Source organism: Gekko japonicus, unplaced genomic scaffold (genome assembly GCF_001447785.1).
Source record: "Gekko japonicus isolate JY-2015 unplaced genomic scaffold, Gekko_japonicus_V1.1 scaffold743, whole genome shotgun sequence".
In the NCBI taxonomy this organism is placed as follows: Eukaryota; Metazoa; Chordata; class Lepidosauria; order Squamata; family Gekkonidae; genus Gekko; species Gekko japonicus.
The window spans coordinates 652875-670428 of record NW_015167560.1 but is presented as its reverse complement, the minus strand read 5'-3'; the positions used below and the strand labels follow the sequence as shown (position 1 = coordinate 670428).

General features: G+C 38.0%; 1 protein-coding gene across 1 annotated transcript in view; it reads left to right on the top strand.

Annotated features, from left to right (window-relative positions):
- TTN (titin) overlaps window positions 1-17554 on the top strand; it is a 343112-nt gene that overhangs the window by 71062 nt on the left and 254496 nt on the right. The window contains 2 exon segments of the mRNA XM_015413748.1: window positions 5003-5059; window positions 6161-14542. Coding sequence (XP_015269234.1) covers window positions 5003-5059; window positions 6161-14542 — 8439 coding nt within the window.

Sequence of the window (17554 nt, the reverse complement as noted above, 5' to 3'; positions counted from 1 at the left end):
GCCTAATCAATTAAAGGTGTCTGATGTGACATAATCAGATTCCCCATCCCCATGAGCAGCAACCACTGAGAAAAAATGGAGGTGGAGTAATTTGAAACATAAATATAATAGTGCAATCCTATTTGGAGTTACAGCAGCCTTCTAGTCCCATTGGAACGAAAAGACTGCAATAAGTCTGCATAGAATTGCACTATAAACATTGCAGCAGAGAAAAGAGGGGAAGACCTTTGAGTCACCCATACTTCTGACACAATGCCTAGTTTTGTGTAAAGGGAGCTGATCATTTTTATGGTATGACATGGAAATCTGTTCAAAGAAAAACTTCAGAAATTCTACTATGGTATGCATAACCACAAGTCTAAGTAGCTCTTTGGATCTCGGCCAAGGTGTCTAATATATACAAATGAGCAAATATACAAATGATGCAAATATACAAAATAACTAGATATTGTTAATATTAGTGAAACTGTATCTCCATATACAAGAGAAGAGCATCTTACATTTCGATTAGGGAAAAATGCCCAGCTATAAGAATACATTAGCATCGCAGCAGATTTTAGAACATAAAGCAAGTATCCAGGACTTGCTGTATTTTTTTAAAATTGCATTTCTAAGACTAATGTGAAGTCACAGTCCTATGTGCCCTTACTAGACAGTTCCATTGAACTCAGTAGGATTTACTTCTGAGAACACATGTTTAGAATTTCACTGTAAGTAGGGTAACTGAAAGAGCTCACCTCAAATGAGAGGAATTTAACTCATGCTGTACCAATTCAAATTTGAATATTTGTCAAAAGGTTAATGGATGTCCAGATCTGAGGCATGAGCTTGAAAAACATTGCTCATTTAATCTGGTATCTAAGGTGTATACAAATGCTTTACTTTCTATTCGTTTGACAGCAGAGTTTAAACATTGTCATGAGAGAAAGGAAGTGTGTCATAATGTAAGATGTCAGAATAACAAAATAATTGGATGAACAAGAGAACGAAGCTTTAACAAAATAATTGGATGAACAAGAGAACATTGACTGGTTTGTAGGGTACGAAATTAAAAGTTGGCGTGCTTCTTTGCAGGGTTTAAGGTTGAAGAAGTTACCTCAGAAAGGCATGTTTCTTCCACTGTTTCCATTAAGAAGGAACCTGTTGGCCAAAGGCCCGTCTTTCTCCATCCTATTTCAAGCTGCAGTGTATGCAGCGGGGAAACAGTCAAATTCCAAGCCAGGGTTTCTGCCATGCCGAAACCAGAAATCCTCTGGTTTCATAACCAACAACTAATGTTGCCAACAAAAGACGTAGTTTTCCATTTTGATGAGTCTACAGGCACGGCCACATTGATAATTGTAGATGCTTTCTCAGAACATGCCGGGCAGTACTCTTGCAAAGCACGAAATAGTGCGGGAGATGCAACTTGTACAGCTACCCTTACAGTGACTGCTGAAGGTAAAGCCCCGTTTTTGTTCCTAGGGAATTCAGTTTGTTGCATATACCACACTTTCTACACTGTGACTAATGATCTTCTTTTCCTCATTTCACACTTTTTTTTAGAGTTAGCCATACCATCACTAATTGTGGATAGTCCTAGTTGTAACCAAATAAACCACTCTCGTTTTCTTGTACTTTCAAGTGTCACATCATTTTGAAACTTCAGTCTTAGTTATATATCTCGGGGGTACAGCTGTTTTGGTAGACTAAACAAAATCCATACTTCAAGCCAGTGAGTTGATCGGTGGCAGTTGTAGCATTCTCTGAGGTTTGCTCTACTCGGTTTTTTTTTGGGGGGGATCCCATTCCTGGTAGGACATAAAAACAAGCATTCAGAGTTTCACAAATACTTTCCAATTGCCACGGACAACGGCAGTGAGAAGAAGAGACAAACGCCAACCGCATATTACCAGCATGAGCACACTTCATTTTTCATCCATCGTTGTGGCTGAATTTTCATTGTGTTTTATGCTGCCACATTGTGTTTTATGCTGCCACCGGGCATGCTAGGCTTTCACAGAACGGTGGCGTATTTCATTCTCATCATCTATGGCATATTTTTTTTGTTTTTAACAGCCCATTAAAGTGCATTAGATATTAATCATATGTTTTGTTACTTGATTACACAGTGCAAGCCCTAGATAGGCAAAGTTCTGGGAAAGATGTAAGAGAGGCTGTCCAGGCAAAGTCAGAGAAGGAAACCAAAGTTTATGTAACAGAGATTAAATCCGTGCAAGAGCCATCACAGAAAATGGTTGTGCAGGCCTTCAAACAAATTTCTGAAACTTCATCTGCAATTGAGAAAGAAGTAAAAATTCTCCATACTACAGCTGTTTCACAGAAGTCAGAAAGTACCAAAATTTCTACAGCTTCTATTCAAGTTTTGGGAGACACTAGCCCGAAAATTCTTCTGAAACTTCATGATCTCACCGTGAGATGTGGTGACACTGCCCAGTTAATTTGTGCTTTGGAACGCGAGAACTTTTCTACTGTATTGTGGACCCATGAAGGAGAAACCATACAGGAGTCAGAAAGAATTAAGCCGTCTCAAAATGGAAGCGTTCTTTTCCTCACCATTTTTAACGTCCAGCTTTTAGATCAAGGACTGTACAGCTGTCTTGTTCGTAACAACTTTGGAGAAGTAACAACAGCTGCTGTACTAACTGTAGAAGGTGGTTATCTGATTTTTAATGTTGTGTAACTTTCTTTCACACCATCACTGCTTATGGCTGTAATGCTAGCATTTAATCTGGAAACACAACTTTCTGTCCCACTTTTTACATTTTGGGCTCTATTCATAAAAGATTTACAGAGCACGGCTAGTCTGTATGACTTACTTGTAAAAGTAGGTTTCCTGCCTCTTCCCAGCACTTGAAGTGTTCATCTTCAAAAGCAAGATATATTTAATTTGTAAATACTTGCTTTAAATTTATCCTTTTTGAGCAAAGGAAAGAATGTAGCAAGAGCAACCTCATCTTTACAATTATGACTGTTCTATGATCTGTCATTTGGGGAAATCTTTTTGCTGCAAAGGAACTTGATCTAAGCCTTCCCCTAGGTTAGATTATACAAAGCCTTAGGAAGATAATTAACAATGCAATCATAAGAATACATTCCTGGCAATGCAATCATAAGAATATATTCCTTTGGAAAGACCTGAGCAAGATTCTAAGTAGACCTGCTTAGGATGCTAATTGAGTGTGATAAACACAGTGCTTCTGTTATGAATGTGGTAATGCACACCTTCAGTCTCATGGGTGAACCCTTTTTAAAAATGTTAATGGGGATCCAGACCAGAAATTCCTATCCCATTTCAACTTTTTATTGACCACATCATTTTGTTATAATTACCACAAGGAAACTGCTATCTTCCAAATCTTTGCAGTGCCATTCATCTATGAATCTGATCACTAAGCAACAAATCTTGTTCTGTCCCTCTTTCGTAGGCTGTCCATTCTCCTCTACATACACGAAGCCCCTTAAAACAATGGCAGGTCTCTGGACCCATGATATTTTCTTGAGTCTGAACATGGATTTGCTTTTTTTCTGAAGACCATGAGATTACTTTTCATTTTCTTCCCCCTCCTTGCGGTTCAGTATTGTTGTTATAATGGAGGGCAGAGAAGCAGCTGCAGGATTAGATTCAGAAGAATATCAACTTGAAACCAAAACAGAACCATGGAAATCTGTCATTGCCTCGTTTACCTTGCTTTTACAAGCTGGTGGAAATCTTGCCTGTTCTACACATCTGTGGAAAGCATTGTCTCTGCTGCTGCCTTCTATGCTGTGAGGAAGAAGCTTTGACTTTAAACAGAAGAATTGCTTGTTAAAATTTATTTTTTATCATGGATCAATTCTGTTGTACAACTTCCTCTCGCATACCATTATTGCCATAGATGTCAATGGCATGAATCCCATGGGTCTAATGGCATTTAGCCCAGCATGAATAGAGCCCTTAATTGTGGAACAGAATAGTAAAACACTTAATATTCTTTCTTTTTTTTGCACTAACATGCTGAACATTCCTTTTACAATACTAGTGGCTTTCTATATTTTTAAATATCTACTTTTAATTGCTGCCAAACATCTAATCTTATCCTAACTTTATTCTTACCTAGCTAAAGAAGCACAAGCCAGAACAATAACAAAAATTACCCTTGAATCAGATACTAAAAGCATTAAAACTATCAAAGAGTCTCAGATTAAAACAGCTTATGAATACAAACAAGAGTCTTCCACAGAAACATCCAGCATGACCATTTCGGCAGCTGAAAAACCACAAGACGTTGAGAAGCAAAGGATCAGAGACTACTACCCTGACGTTGTGCCATGCGAAGACTTCACTGAAACTGGTGCCACCATACCACTCTTCCTCGAAACTCTGCCCCCAGAGACCTTTGTAAAACAAGGAGATGATGTTTCACTTTTCTGTGTAATCAAGGGTGTACCTACACCTTGTGTCATCTGGCTGTATAATCAGCTAATAGTTGAGGAATCGGCATTATGCTGCTTAAGGCACGATGGTCCGCTGTGCAGTTTAAAATTACTGAAAGTTAATGAGAATCAGAGGGGTATATACAAGTGCAGAATAATTAATTCTGCAGGACAAGCCGAGTGCAGCACACATCTGAGAGTGACAGGTTGGCAACTGCATGTTCATTCCATATACAACTTCCTCTTGCATACCGTCAATTTGCATTGAAATCCGTTTGATCCACGGTTCGGGATAGACGAAACGAATGTGGATTGCTGAATACTTCCCCCACGGTGTTTGAGGCATGTGAAAGGCATGTTGAATTATAAAAAAGAGAAGCCCTTTTTAAAATGCTGTGGAAAACTAGGCAATATTTTTTAGTATCCTCTCATTGTTTCCTTTAGACGTATCAGGCACTTCCTGGCATGTATATGTATGTATGTTTGTGTGAATTTTTTTAATCAGTGCATCGTAAACTAAAAACTTTCTTCTTTCATAGTATCAAACTTTTCCATCTGTTAATCATCCCTCTGTTTTTATTTACAGCTCTGGAAAAAGTTCTTCAGGAGAAGATAGAGCAGCAGATTGAAATGGAAGTGAAAGGTACAGTCACAACTGAATGTTATAGTGAAGCAAAGATGTAGCATACAGAAAACAGTAATTGTTATGAGAAGCTTATCTGTATGACACAGAAAGCAAAACATACTGTGAAGCATATTTGAATATGCTGCATGTTTTGTTTTAATATGCAAAGGATAACTTGCATTACAAAAGAATACAAGTTTTAAAATTCCATTTAAAACTTCCCTTTTATAGATATGCCGTCATACTTTATCTTTTCATTTTATGCTTTGCAGCTAGTTGCAAAAGCTTTTACTTCTGATACTTTCTTCTAGTGCATGGGATACTTTAAATTAGACTGAGTTTCTTTAAATGGTTTCAAAACACATTAGTATGCTAACATTCCATTGGTCAACACACTTCAGATGACCTGTGTTTACAAGATAACGTAATACAAGTTGAGAAAGTGATGTATTTCTATTGTGCCCTTCCATTTCATGAATGGGACATTAATTCTCCATGGTAAATTTTCTTACACTGGCTTGCAGATAGCATAGTTGGTCCATGTTGCTTGCTTTATTTTATTTTATTTATTTTGCATAACATTGTGAAGTTAGCAGCTGTATTAGTTCGAATAAACGCCTTCTCATTTTATTTTAGCAAATTATTTACAGTTTACATTTTTTATACCTTTGAAAAACTTCTTTTCAATTGTTTGACCATTTTAACTCTCAGTCAAAGGGATCAGAAAGGGCGTTTATTCTACTGTCTGCAAGTCAGGTAAGATCATCCCTTCCCCATTCTTTGCAACAAAACATGCAAAAAAAAGTTTTTTGGGGCGGCAAAACATGCACTCACAGAAACATGTCATTTTGAGATTCATTTTTGCTTCTTGATGAAGAAATTTCCACAGTTGGAAGAAAGAACAGACAACGAACGATTTTCGTGTCAGAATCTTTAAAACAGAGCAAGGCGTTGCGTTTATTCGAACAAATATGGTGAGTGAATTTTTTTATGGATTTGTGATGAATCTGTTGCATGCACATTATTTAATTTTATTCATAGTTATTTCATTTCTTTTCATTATTTTCAAAATATATGAAAGAGTGGAGTATGCTGTAATGTGATGGTATTCTTTTGCAGAACTGTTCTTCGATGAGGAAACAGAATACAGAAAAAAGCCAGTTGGTGTCCAAGATGGATTCTCCAGTTCCAAAGACCTTTGGGACCAACAATCTCTGTATAAACAAAAATGTGCAAGTAGAATGTCAGCCTCCCATTCCTGGCCCAAGAAACTGAAACCTTCTTTCACACAAAAACTGAAGTATCGATCTGTTTTGGTGGGAGACCCAGTAATTTTTCAGTGTAAATTAATTGCCTGTCCATTACCCCAAATAACATGGTTTCATAACAACAGGCAAATTCCCAAAAGTCTTCGAAGACTCATTAAGACTGAGAGCAGCATGGACATGCACAGCTCTAGTCTAGAGGTTAAAGAAGTTCAGGAAAGGGATGCGGGGAGCTATAAGATTTTTGCTATTAATAGTGAGGGTTCAGCTGAGTCCACAGCATCATTGTTGGTAGTCTGTGACAAGGAACAAAATGCCAAATATTTAGAGTTTCTGAGAAAATCTGAGCGAACCCGTGAACATATTGAGTGTCAGGTGCAGAAGAGGAGAGATGATAGGCTAAAAGTTGATTTGAAATGTATTGGCTCTCCATTTGATAAGAGTCAGGAAACTGAGAAAGTATTGCCAGCTTTGTCCTTTTCCAAAGGGATGATGAGGACTATAAGCTTTGAAAGTATCCCATCCCTAAAAAGAGAATTGGTTTATGATAAGAATCAGGTAAGAAACAAGCATTCAGATAGAGGAAGAAGTGCAGAGGAGGATTTACTTGATGAGGAAATAAAACTGAAGTTACAGCGCCTTCGTGCAGCAAGAATGGCTATGTTGGAAAAGAAGAAAATGCGTCTGTCACAGGAATCAGTGGACCTACAACTTGCATCTGTGAGAACTGCTGAATTTCAGGGTAACAAAGGCTGGTCAGTTCATTCAGCCTCTCAGGCAGAGACAAGGAGATCTGATTTCCAAACAATAGAGCAAATTGATGAAAAAGCCATGATGCCAGACAGAGAAGAAATTACCTTTGGAAGTTCTAAGAGAGGGTCTCAGACAGAGTTAGGTAAATATCATGTTAGAAGAGAACAAATCCTGGGCCTTTCTGAACCTTCTCAGATTCCCCCAAAATTAGTTCATGGAAGCACTGAGGATGAAAAAGTAGCAGCATTTAAAGGGGTAATAAAAAAACAGGTTTCAGAACAAGTTCCAGTGATGATGGAAAAAACAGGGTGGATGGACTATACTTATACCCAAGTAAAGTCATTAGGAACAAGAATGGGTAGTGAAGTACAGGAACATCCTGACGACTTCAGGACATCCAAAATCATTAAGAAAACCCCCTCCCCATTGGTTTATGTACTTATGACTGATGACATCAGTGAGACAAAAAAACCTGAAATGGTGATGTCTGATACAATCACACTTAACGTTAATGAACCTATGGCTGATTTGGAGAGCAAGGAAATGAGCAAAGGTGTGGGGACCCCAACAACAGTAAATAAATACTCTGTGGAAACAGAAGAGGAGATACTGGATACAATTACTGAATTCAAACCTGAGATAAAGGAAACTCCTCTCCAACTGGAGAGTGCTGTTCTGAAAAGCAAGGTGCCATGCCCTCCTTTATTTGTTAATGAAATTCAATCTCAAGAAGTAAATGAAGGGGATACCTGTAGTTTTAATTGCAATTTCAAAGGTTATCCGTATCCCACAGTCACATGGTATAACAATGACAAATCTTTACCATGCAACCAAGAATGCACTATTAATACCAGTGAAGATCATTCTATTCTGACATTCTGCACAGTTGTCCACACTCAGGAGGGGTCCATTACATGTGTGATTGTTAATCAACACGGAACTGCTACAACTACAGGTCAGCTAAAAGTGAAAGTAAAAGAGAAACCTGACCCAGAACCAATCAATATATGTAAAGTTGAGTTATTACCAGAGTATACAGAAGAGGAAGAACTCAGTTTAGCTTTTGACCATGTGAAAGAAGACAAAGCAGTTTCAACCACAGACAGTAGATCCACTCTTCTGCTTCCACCAGTTAACTGGTCTAGGCCTACCATATTAAATCCAGACTTGCTATCACTTCCCGTGGAAATCAAAATAACTGCTCCAACTCCAACTCCAGAACAAGACGAAGAATTTAAAGTGATTCAACCAGCTGAGTTTATACCTGAAGAACCTACTGAAGAACCTTCTTCTCCAGGAGTAAAACATAAATTTAAATTTTCATTTGATGTAGTTTGTAAGCCCCCCAAAATCATAAAAGAAATTCAGCAACATATTTGGTGTCATGAAGGGGATTCAGTTGTGCTTGAATGCTTAATATCTGGAGAACCTTTGCCAGTTGTTACATGGCTTCAGAATAACAGAGTCTTGGTTCCTAATGAACATTTTTGCTCTGAAGAGAGAGATAGTATTTATAGCTTGAAGATTGGCAAGGTTTCCATATCTGATGCTGGCACATACAAATGTGTTGCTGAAAACAAAGCTGGTATAGTTGAAACAGTTTGTGATCTTTCAGTAGACCCAACTGTAAAAATATTTGATAACAAAGTAGACCAAACTAATCTGAAGAGTTTCCAAACACAGGTTGGAGTGCTTCAGGAAAACATTGCACAAGATCATCTGAACAGTTATTCTGAATCTTCAACAGGACAAATGGAAAGCCATTTGTATGAGAAAGATGATTCTGTAATCCAGCAGTTCCACAGCATTAGTAATGTGCAGTTCATAGAAGAAGCACCATTTGTACCATCTGAAGAAAAGGAATCCCAGTTACCTAGTTATCTAGATGACATCATGAAGTCCCTACTTGCTGATGAAAGTGAAAGCACAGATTTTCATATCCTGGACAAAAAAGAAATGAGTAAAGATATAGAGCAAAAAGTAGAAGAACAAAGAGATACAATTACTTCAGGAATTTTATCTGACGCTTCACTTGCTGATGAGTTAAGAGATCCATATATTGAACAAATGAAAAACACTTTTAAATTTGCAGCTACAGAAATACAAAGTAGCCAACCTGAAATGGTTGTAGAGAGTCATTCAGAAAGATATACATCCGTTACTGTAGAGGAAGACAAATTGGAAAGCCATGATATAGAATATGAAGCAAAGCGTGTAAAAGATAAAGTTGTTCTCTTTGAGAATAAGCAAAAGATTCTTAAACACCCTGGTTTTACTGAGTTCAGTTCTCTAACAAACGCAAGTGAAAAAAGCATATCTTCTGGTAAGGAAACATTTGTGGAATCTAAGGATAAGGCACTCATGCCAGAAAATACGGAACCCTATTTGGAAAGTGATCAATGTGTATCATCTCAAAATACAATACATGAGGAACTGCTTTCAAGAGACATCATAGAAACACCGCTCAAGGAAGTAAAAGAGCAAATCCATAGTTTTGAGCAGGAGCTATATGCAGAGGAATCTGTTGGTTACAATTTTTCCAGTCCTATATCAAAGGCAATGCAAGGAGACCATGATATCCATGAGAAGGATCAATGCATTACTAATATATTAAGCAAGAATTCTCAAGATGTTTTGACACTAGGTGAGACAAATATGCCATATTTACAGAGCATAAGCGATGAATTCTACAGTGAGTCTAAGCTAGAAAAACTTGGTTTAGGGGAGATAAACAAAGAAAACCTGCAGAAAACTATCTGTGAGCAGCAAGAAATGTCTGCAGCAGAAAAAGAACAAGCATTTGGAAGCTCTGCTTCTGAAAACAAAGATATTTTGATCCTTAAGGGAAAAATCTCTAGCTTTGGTGAGGGAAAAAAGAATGAAATTTATTGTGATGAAGAATTGTTAGGGAAAGTAAAAGCAGATACCCCTGGATTTGTATTTGATTTAAAACAAATGTTTCCTGTTGGTGACGCTGTGGATAAGAATATACAAGATCAAGTTGAAACTCAGCAGCCCACAGATCTCTGTGCAGTTCCTAACACTCTCGATATCTTACTGGATGAAAAACAAGCTGATTCAGATACAGAACATTTTGAAAAAGAACAAAGCAGACTTCAATCAGAGGAAATATATACCAAAGATCAATATTTTGTTTCTGAAATCATAGAAGCTCATACAAGCACAATAACAGAAGCAGTAAAAATTACATCAGCTCTAGGAAAAAATACATATTCTAGTCAAGGTATTTATGATGAGAATAAACTTATAAAAAAAGCAAATCATGGCCTAGAAAATGCACTTCACCTAGGGGAAAAAGAATTTGATTTACAGCGCACTTCCTTAGATAGTGAAACTATAGTTGAAAAACAGGAGGAAATCATTGTCAAAGATTTTTCAGGGTTTGAAAGAACAGATACCAGTATAGACAAAACAAAAGGAAATACAGAGACAGACACATCACTTGTAGCAGAAGAGGTATATTATAATCAGGAGATTTGCAATGAGAGGGAGCCAGTAGAGGAAGCTATATCTGATATAAAACAACCACCCACAAATATAGGCAATGATAATCAAAACCAGGAAGATATAACTGTCACAGATTTATATTCTGATTCTGAAGGAGTGGAAGCAGATGCAGACAAGACTGTAGAAATTGCACAGAATACCCCATTATTTTTAGAACAAGAAATGGTTTCCAGTAAAACGTTATCTCAAAACAGTGAACCAGTAAAGGTAGAATGTAGTGTTAAGGACCTGGAGGAAGAACGTCTGTTAAAACAAGCTAAATCTATTGTTGAAAATGTAATTCAGGAGCAAATTAGTCTTCACCAAGACCAAATGCACATAAAGGACCAATATTCAACTTCTGTAGAAGTTAGTGGTGACAAACATGTTACATGTGAATATTCGGTTGCTGAAGGCATGGAAGCTGACATCATAGAGAAAGCACAGAAAAGCATTTCATTTGTGGAAGAAACAGTATATGCTGATCAAGACGTTTCCAATGTTACTGAATCTATGGAGGAAGAAAGTAGAGAGCAGCAGTATTCATCATCTGCTCAAGAAAACATTTTTGAATCTCACTTGATTGTAGAGAATAACAATCTGCCCCAAGAGGCAGAGCAGCCAGAGGAAATGCATTTCAAACATATCTATCCTACTACTTCTGAATGGATTCAGGTAGATACACAGAATATTACAGAAACAGAACAAAATAAGACAGTCCTTTTTACTCAAGAAGGTTCACTCTCTTTGGAAAACAAGTTGGAAAAAGAAAATGTAGAGGAACACGTATCCCCAGAAAACGAAGACATCAGTTTTAAATTAGCTTTTCTGAATATAGAAAACCAAGTGCAAGACATGTCTCTGAAATCTCTGTATTTTGCTTCTGAAGGGATGGAAGGCTTTCAAGGACAGCAACAAGCTACCACGCAAGAGATTTCTAATGACAGTGAAGTCCTAAATAAAACCAATGGTCACAGAGAAGGGACTCCATCCCAAGAAAAAGAAGTAGAAGGACAGATATTTGATCTAAAAGCGCAAGCTGCTTCTTTATCACCAGAGCTGTTGTTGAAAGAGACTGAAACAGCACAAAAGGAAGATGTGTATTCCTTTGACCTGAAGTCTCTTTTTGAGATGGGGGCTACAGAGACAGAGAGTTTCATAAAACTCCTATGGGATGCCCATGCATCGGAAGAAAGAACTTCTCTTATTGAAGAACTTCGTCGGAGCTATAAGATAAGAGTGGAAGGAAGAGATTCCCCAGAACAGAAGTTCCAAATGGAAGCAGAGCTGTCAGTAACAGAGATGCTCAAGCAGGCCTTAGAAAGTGCTGGCCTTCTCACTGAAGAGGAACCAGTTTCAAAGGACCACGATGAATATGAGAGAAAGATTTCTGAAGAGGAGGTGCTGAAGATGCCTGATGAAGCCTTTATATGGGGACAGGCAGAACCTGCCCCTGTCACTCAGTATTTTCAAAACCTAGTGAAAGAAATGGATATGCCTGGGCATACCCCAGAGAGTATGGTTCCAGAAACAGATAATTTCATATCTGATTTGAAAAAAGCCGCACGTGAAAAAGTCTATCCTGACAAGCGCGAGGTAGAAGAAAAAGCAGATCTCATTGAACATATCTGTATTAAAGAAGAGAGAAGCTCTTCATCTGAGAAAAGTCCCAACAGTTCTTTATATACCCAAATAACAACTGAGGAACAAAGTTCTATTTCTCAGGGACCACCAGACCAGGAGCTCTCTTTTGCACAATACCTTCTTTCTTTAAAAAACAAGTCACCTGCAAGTCAGGAAGGACAATCTGGAAGCTTTAGCAGTCTTAAAGAACAAGAGCATAGTGCAAAACCTCAGTTTGATGAAGCAAAACAATATGAGTCTTCCCTAGGAAACCTAGCTGAAGGGGCTATTGCAAAACCCATTGTTCAGACTCAAGAGCTGCCTGTTCCTCCTGATGAAGAAGCAGATTTCTCTCTTACAAAGTATTTGCTTGTAGCTGGAGAACAGGAGACTCCAGATGTCAGAGAGTCCAAGAGTCTGGTTCGGGAGGGTTCTATCACTTCCTTGGAGGTGGAAGATGTAACATTTAGCACTGTTTATGATTATTACAACCAACAGCAAGAACTGATCCGCCCTTTCTCACCTGAGTCAGAAATGTCTATTGATATTGATAACGCTAGTGGAGATGAACTGGTAGAGTCAGAGAAATTTTACACACCACCATCATCTGTGGAGAATTTTGAATCTCCCATGTCTTTTGATTCTTATCATACACCAATTGGCAGCCCAGAGCGATATGCCACACCTTCAGAGGAGCCCAATTCAAGGACGTCTCCGTCAGATCTAGTAAGAGCGAGTACACCACAGGAACGTTATCAAACACCCACTGGCTCTCCTTTGCAAGAAAGGAGCTCTTCCATTGATGAGTTACGTGCTGAAATGTTTGGCACACCTTGTGAAGCACTGGAGCCAAAGGGAAATGAAATGCCTCCAGCATTCATTAAACCACTGACTAAGAGGAAGATCTATGAGAATAGCACATTACGTTTTATTGCAGAAGTCATGGGCACTCCCTCACCTGATGTGAAGTGGTATAGAAACAAGTCATTGGTTGAACAAGATCAAAGAGTCAGAGTCCAAAAAGAGGGTGATATATGTATCTTGGAAATTCGTAACATTCAAAAAACAGAGGGAGGAGAATATACGTGCCATGCAGTCAATATCATAGGGGAAGCCAAAAGTATCACACAAGTAGAAGTGTTGCCCCATGATGGGAGAGCTTTAGCTCTTCCTCCTCCAGTAACTCATCAACATGTCATAGAATTTGATATAGAACCAGGCACGGCATCACGAACGCCTTCTCCTCAGGAAATACTCCTTGAAGTAGAGTTAGATGAAAATGAGATTAAGGAATGTGAGAAGCAAGTCAAAATAGTTACTGTCCCTGGGCTTGCTTCTGATAATCAGAGTACAATAGTATCTCTTGATGTTCTCCCTTTATCTCTGGTGGAACATGCCATGGCTTCATCTGGGAAAGACAGTGACGATGTCAAAATTGATTTTGAAGTCACTGAGATGCCCCCACGTTTTACCACTCCTGTTTTTGACATAGAAATTCCAGAGAAATCTGAGGCATTGTTTCAGTGTACAGTTGCAGGCTGTCCTACTCCAGTAGTCCAGTGGTTTAAGGAGAATAAGTTAATCACTCCAGATGGTTGTAAGTATGCTGTGAATAGTGAGAACGGAAGTTATAGTCTTAAAATTCAGAATGTCAGGCATTCTGATAGTGGAGTATATTTGTGTAAGGCTGTAAATACAGTTGGGGAAGCTATATGCAGGAGCTTCTTGGTTGTAACAGAGGGCCAGAGGGCTCCTGCAGGGGCAGGTGGTGGAGGTGAAGCAGATGCAGATGTGGGTAGCAAAAGACCTCAAAAGATTGATTTGGTTGTTGATAACACTATTCAGAATGGCACCCAGACAGAAATAGAACTAGAGTTTGAGTTTGAACGTGACAGTGATGATTCTCAGAAAGCTGTGAAGCTGGTAGCTGTAACAGAACAGGACCAGGAGGAGGAAGGCGAATCTTGTGTAAACATCAACTTTGATGTATTTTCTGAGCCCTCCAAAGAAGAGCAAATTGAATTTAAAGCAGAGAGTACAGATAGCTGCAGCTTTGAATTCCAGGTCACAGAAGCACCTCCAAAGTTTATGAAACATATTTCTGATTGTGCTTCTTTTCTGGGTAGCTCTGGATGTTTCCAGTGCCTAGTAGTTGGTTTTCCAAAACCGACTGTCAGTTGGTTCAAGAATGGGACATTGATTCATGGAGAGAGATACTGTGTGGAGGAAAGTCAACCGGGCTGTCACAGTTTGATGATAAGGAATTTAGTACACAGTGATGAAGGGGAATACAAATGTATAGCAACAAACAAAGCAGGGACTGCTGATAGCACTGCTTTGTTAACAGTCTGCTAAATTCTCTAGTTGAAAACAGTATTTTTTTGGCATAATCAGAAGCAGATTTTGTATTGTTTTAAAAGATCCATGCCAATAAACAATGTAGAATTCTGTTTGGATGCTTCCTGTATTTTGAAGCATTCTTATTAGTGGAATTCACTGGCTTATACCAATGAACCATGATCTTGAGAGATAAAGTGGGGAGATATAGTGGTGCTTAGATCTTATTCAGGGCCACAAAGCATTGTGAGTTCCATTGACTCTCATCCCTTGTGCATCCTTGTAATGACGACATCATTGTCACCCACCATCTTTGTCTGATAACATGTAAATATTGTGTTAATTAAAGATGCATTTGCATTTTTCCTAAAGAGCTCTTGAAACTTTTGGTACCCCTATTTTTATAACTGATCCATTTGGAAATGTATGTAATATGCATACTGTATTTTCAGTACAGTTCCATGAAAGAATTGAGATGAGGGTTTCTCCCTCACAATGTTGTATCAGAACAGAACATTGTCTCTTGAACAGCTCCTGGATCTTTATGACATTTCTCCCATGACAAAAATCCACTGAAGTAACTGAGACTTGCATTAATCCCATTCCAGTACAAATCAAGAATAGCACAACACAAATTGAAATAACCTAATTCAAGACCAAGTTGACCTATGTGAGAGTTTTGTCACAGTGAGGACTACATAAAGACATCAGGAGCTGTTTATCTTTTACCCAGGTTAGAAGCACCTGAAAGCTTGAAAACAAGTGCTGTAAATGAGACAAACGTGAAACCAGTACAAACAAAACCTGTTTCATCACAATATTGCTAGAGAGATTGAAACTGGAGCAGTGATATCTGGTATGACAGTATGTTTCAGGTCAAGCCCTGATATCCAGCAATTGGGTTAGATCCATCCAGCTTTTCTGCTGGTTAGTAATGGAGGGGGTTTCCGATGACCACCCAGGAAGCTGTACTGGGGCTCATGGGACCTGCATGGACAAAAGACATACGGGATGGTGGCTATAATTATGAGCAGAAATGGCTGAGCAGAAAAGCTGGATGGATCCAACCTACTATTTTGATTCTTAATACCACATATTTTAAAACACGGAATAAACAAGGAGGAGCTGAAAACTATGCATGTAGTTTTTCACTACTTTCTACTGTACGATTTTGATGCAAGTAATCAATTAGTGTGTGAAATAAGAAAAAAATTCATATAAATGTATAGGATGAAGTGATCACTACCTAACACAAGCCTAATTAAACCAATCGATAAATGAAAATAACCTTTTTTAAGCTACAGAGAAATTAATCCTTAGATGGAAAAGAATATATAGAATTTATGAAATTCTGTATGTTGATCTCCTGCAAGCACACACTCAATTACCTTAAAATCAGAATAGAGTATACTTCTTGAGACTTCAGGCTGCTTATTATTCTTATTATTCTTATTATTATTATCATCAACTCTAATATTTTAAAAGAAGCATGATTATTTATACTTAAATTAGTGCATTTATATACTCAGTTATGTATATGCATGTTAATATTTATATCTTAAATATGTGTGGCTTTTGGCACCACATAATCCCAACATTGTCTCTCCGTTAACTGGGATCCCTAATATACCCTGGAGTATTAATACTCTTCTAGTGCAGTTCTGTACAGAGTTAATGCAGTCTAAATCCATCTATTTAAATAGGCTTAAATTGGAGTAACTCTGCATGGGACTGAACTATTCAAAACAGAGTAGCATCTGAAAAAATTATCTTTGCCCCATCCGGGTTTTGTTTATTTTTGTCACAAGATAGTATTTACAGTATATGATATTCCTAGAGAAAGTTCAAACTTTGGTTTGAAAGACATCATTATTCTTACAGTTATAAAGAAAACAGTCAAAACAGTTCACTGGCTAAGGACTCCATGAAATGTTTTGCACAATATCACCTTTACTATGGGTGAAAGCAAGCATTTGGGGGGGACAAGAAATCACCCTTACTTAATAGGGCCAAGAATGGACTTCTGGTCTAACTGATTTGAATGTTAAGCAATTGTTTTAGGCTGAATAATCTAGACTATTTTTCCTCATTGTTTCTTCATTTTATGAATTTGACACTTCAGCCATGTAGTATTCAGATGAGAAAGCAGCTTTAGAAAATCATGAGAGACTGAGACTGAGAGACTTTGGTGTGTCAAACAGTGAAAAGAAAAGAAAAGAAAAGAAAAACAAGATTTTCTATCAGTGTTTCCTGCCTAGCACTTTTGTCTCTGTTGGGTAAAAGCAAATTTTCAGACATTATAAAATATATATAATAAATTAGCAAGCATCTCTGATGAAGAAGGGACAATTGTTTAATTAATTATTTTAGCCTCAAAATACATATTTTAGCACTTGGGATGACCACTACATAACTACAACAGGCATTAAAATAATTTCAGCAGTAGTCGCTAAAATTAAATACTTAGAAAACCAACAACGCAGGCATATTAAATGCTGGGGAAATGGAAAGAAAAGAGAAATGAGTGTCTGATCCAACATTGTGCTGGGTAGAAATATAATCCATCACTGTGTCCATTGTCATTCCCTATGCAGTCAACTAGCAATTCTTGAGTTAGTGAAGTGCAGCTAACTCTGTATCTTAGATAAGAATAAGTGTTGAATGTACTGTACTGTCTGAAATCACAGCTACAAGGAAGATCAGATCCAAATTGCTCATACCCATGAACCAGTCTTGCAGTATCTTTGTTTACACGTATATGGCCTGATCCTGCAAATCAGATCAATGTAAAGAAACGATCTCTGCACTCTATTGGAAGCCCAGTAAACTGCCGTATGGCTAATGTAACTCTGCATGTGATCATCAGCCATTAGTGGTGTGGAATGAAACTAGTCTTAGACTTAACCTGGGCATCCCAGCTCCCCCCCTACCAGAGGTCATAAAGTCAGATAGAAGCACAAGGTACTAGGGAGCAATCTAATGACCCTGTTCCCTCTACTTAACTTCTGTCTGAAAACCCATTAGGACA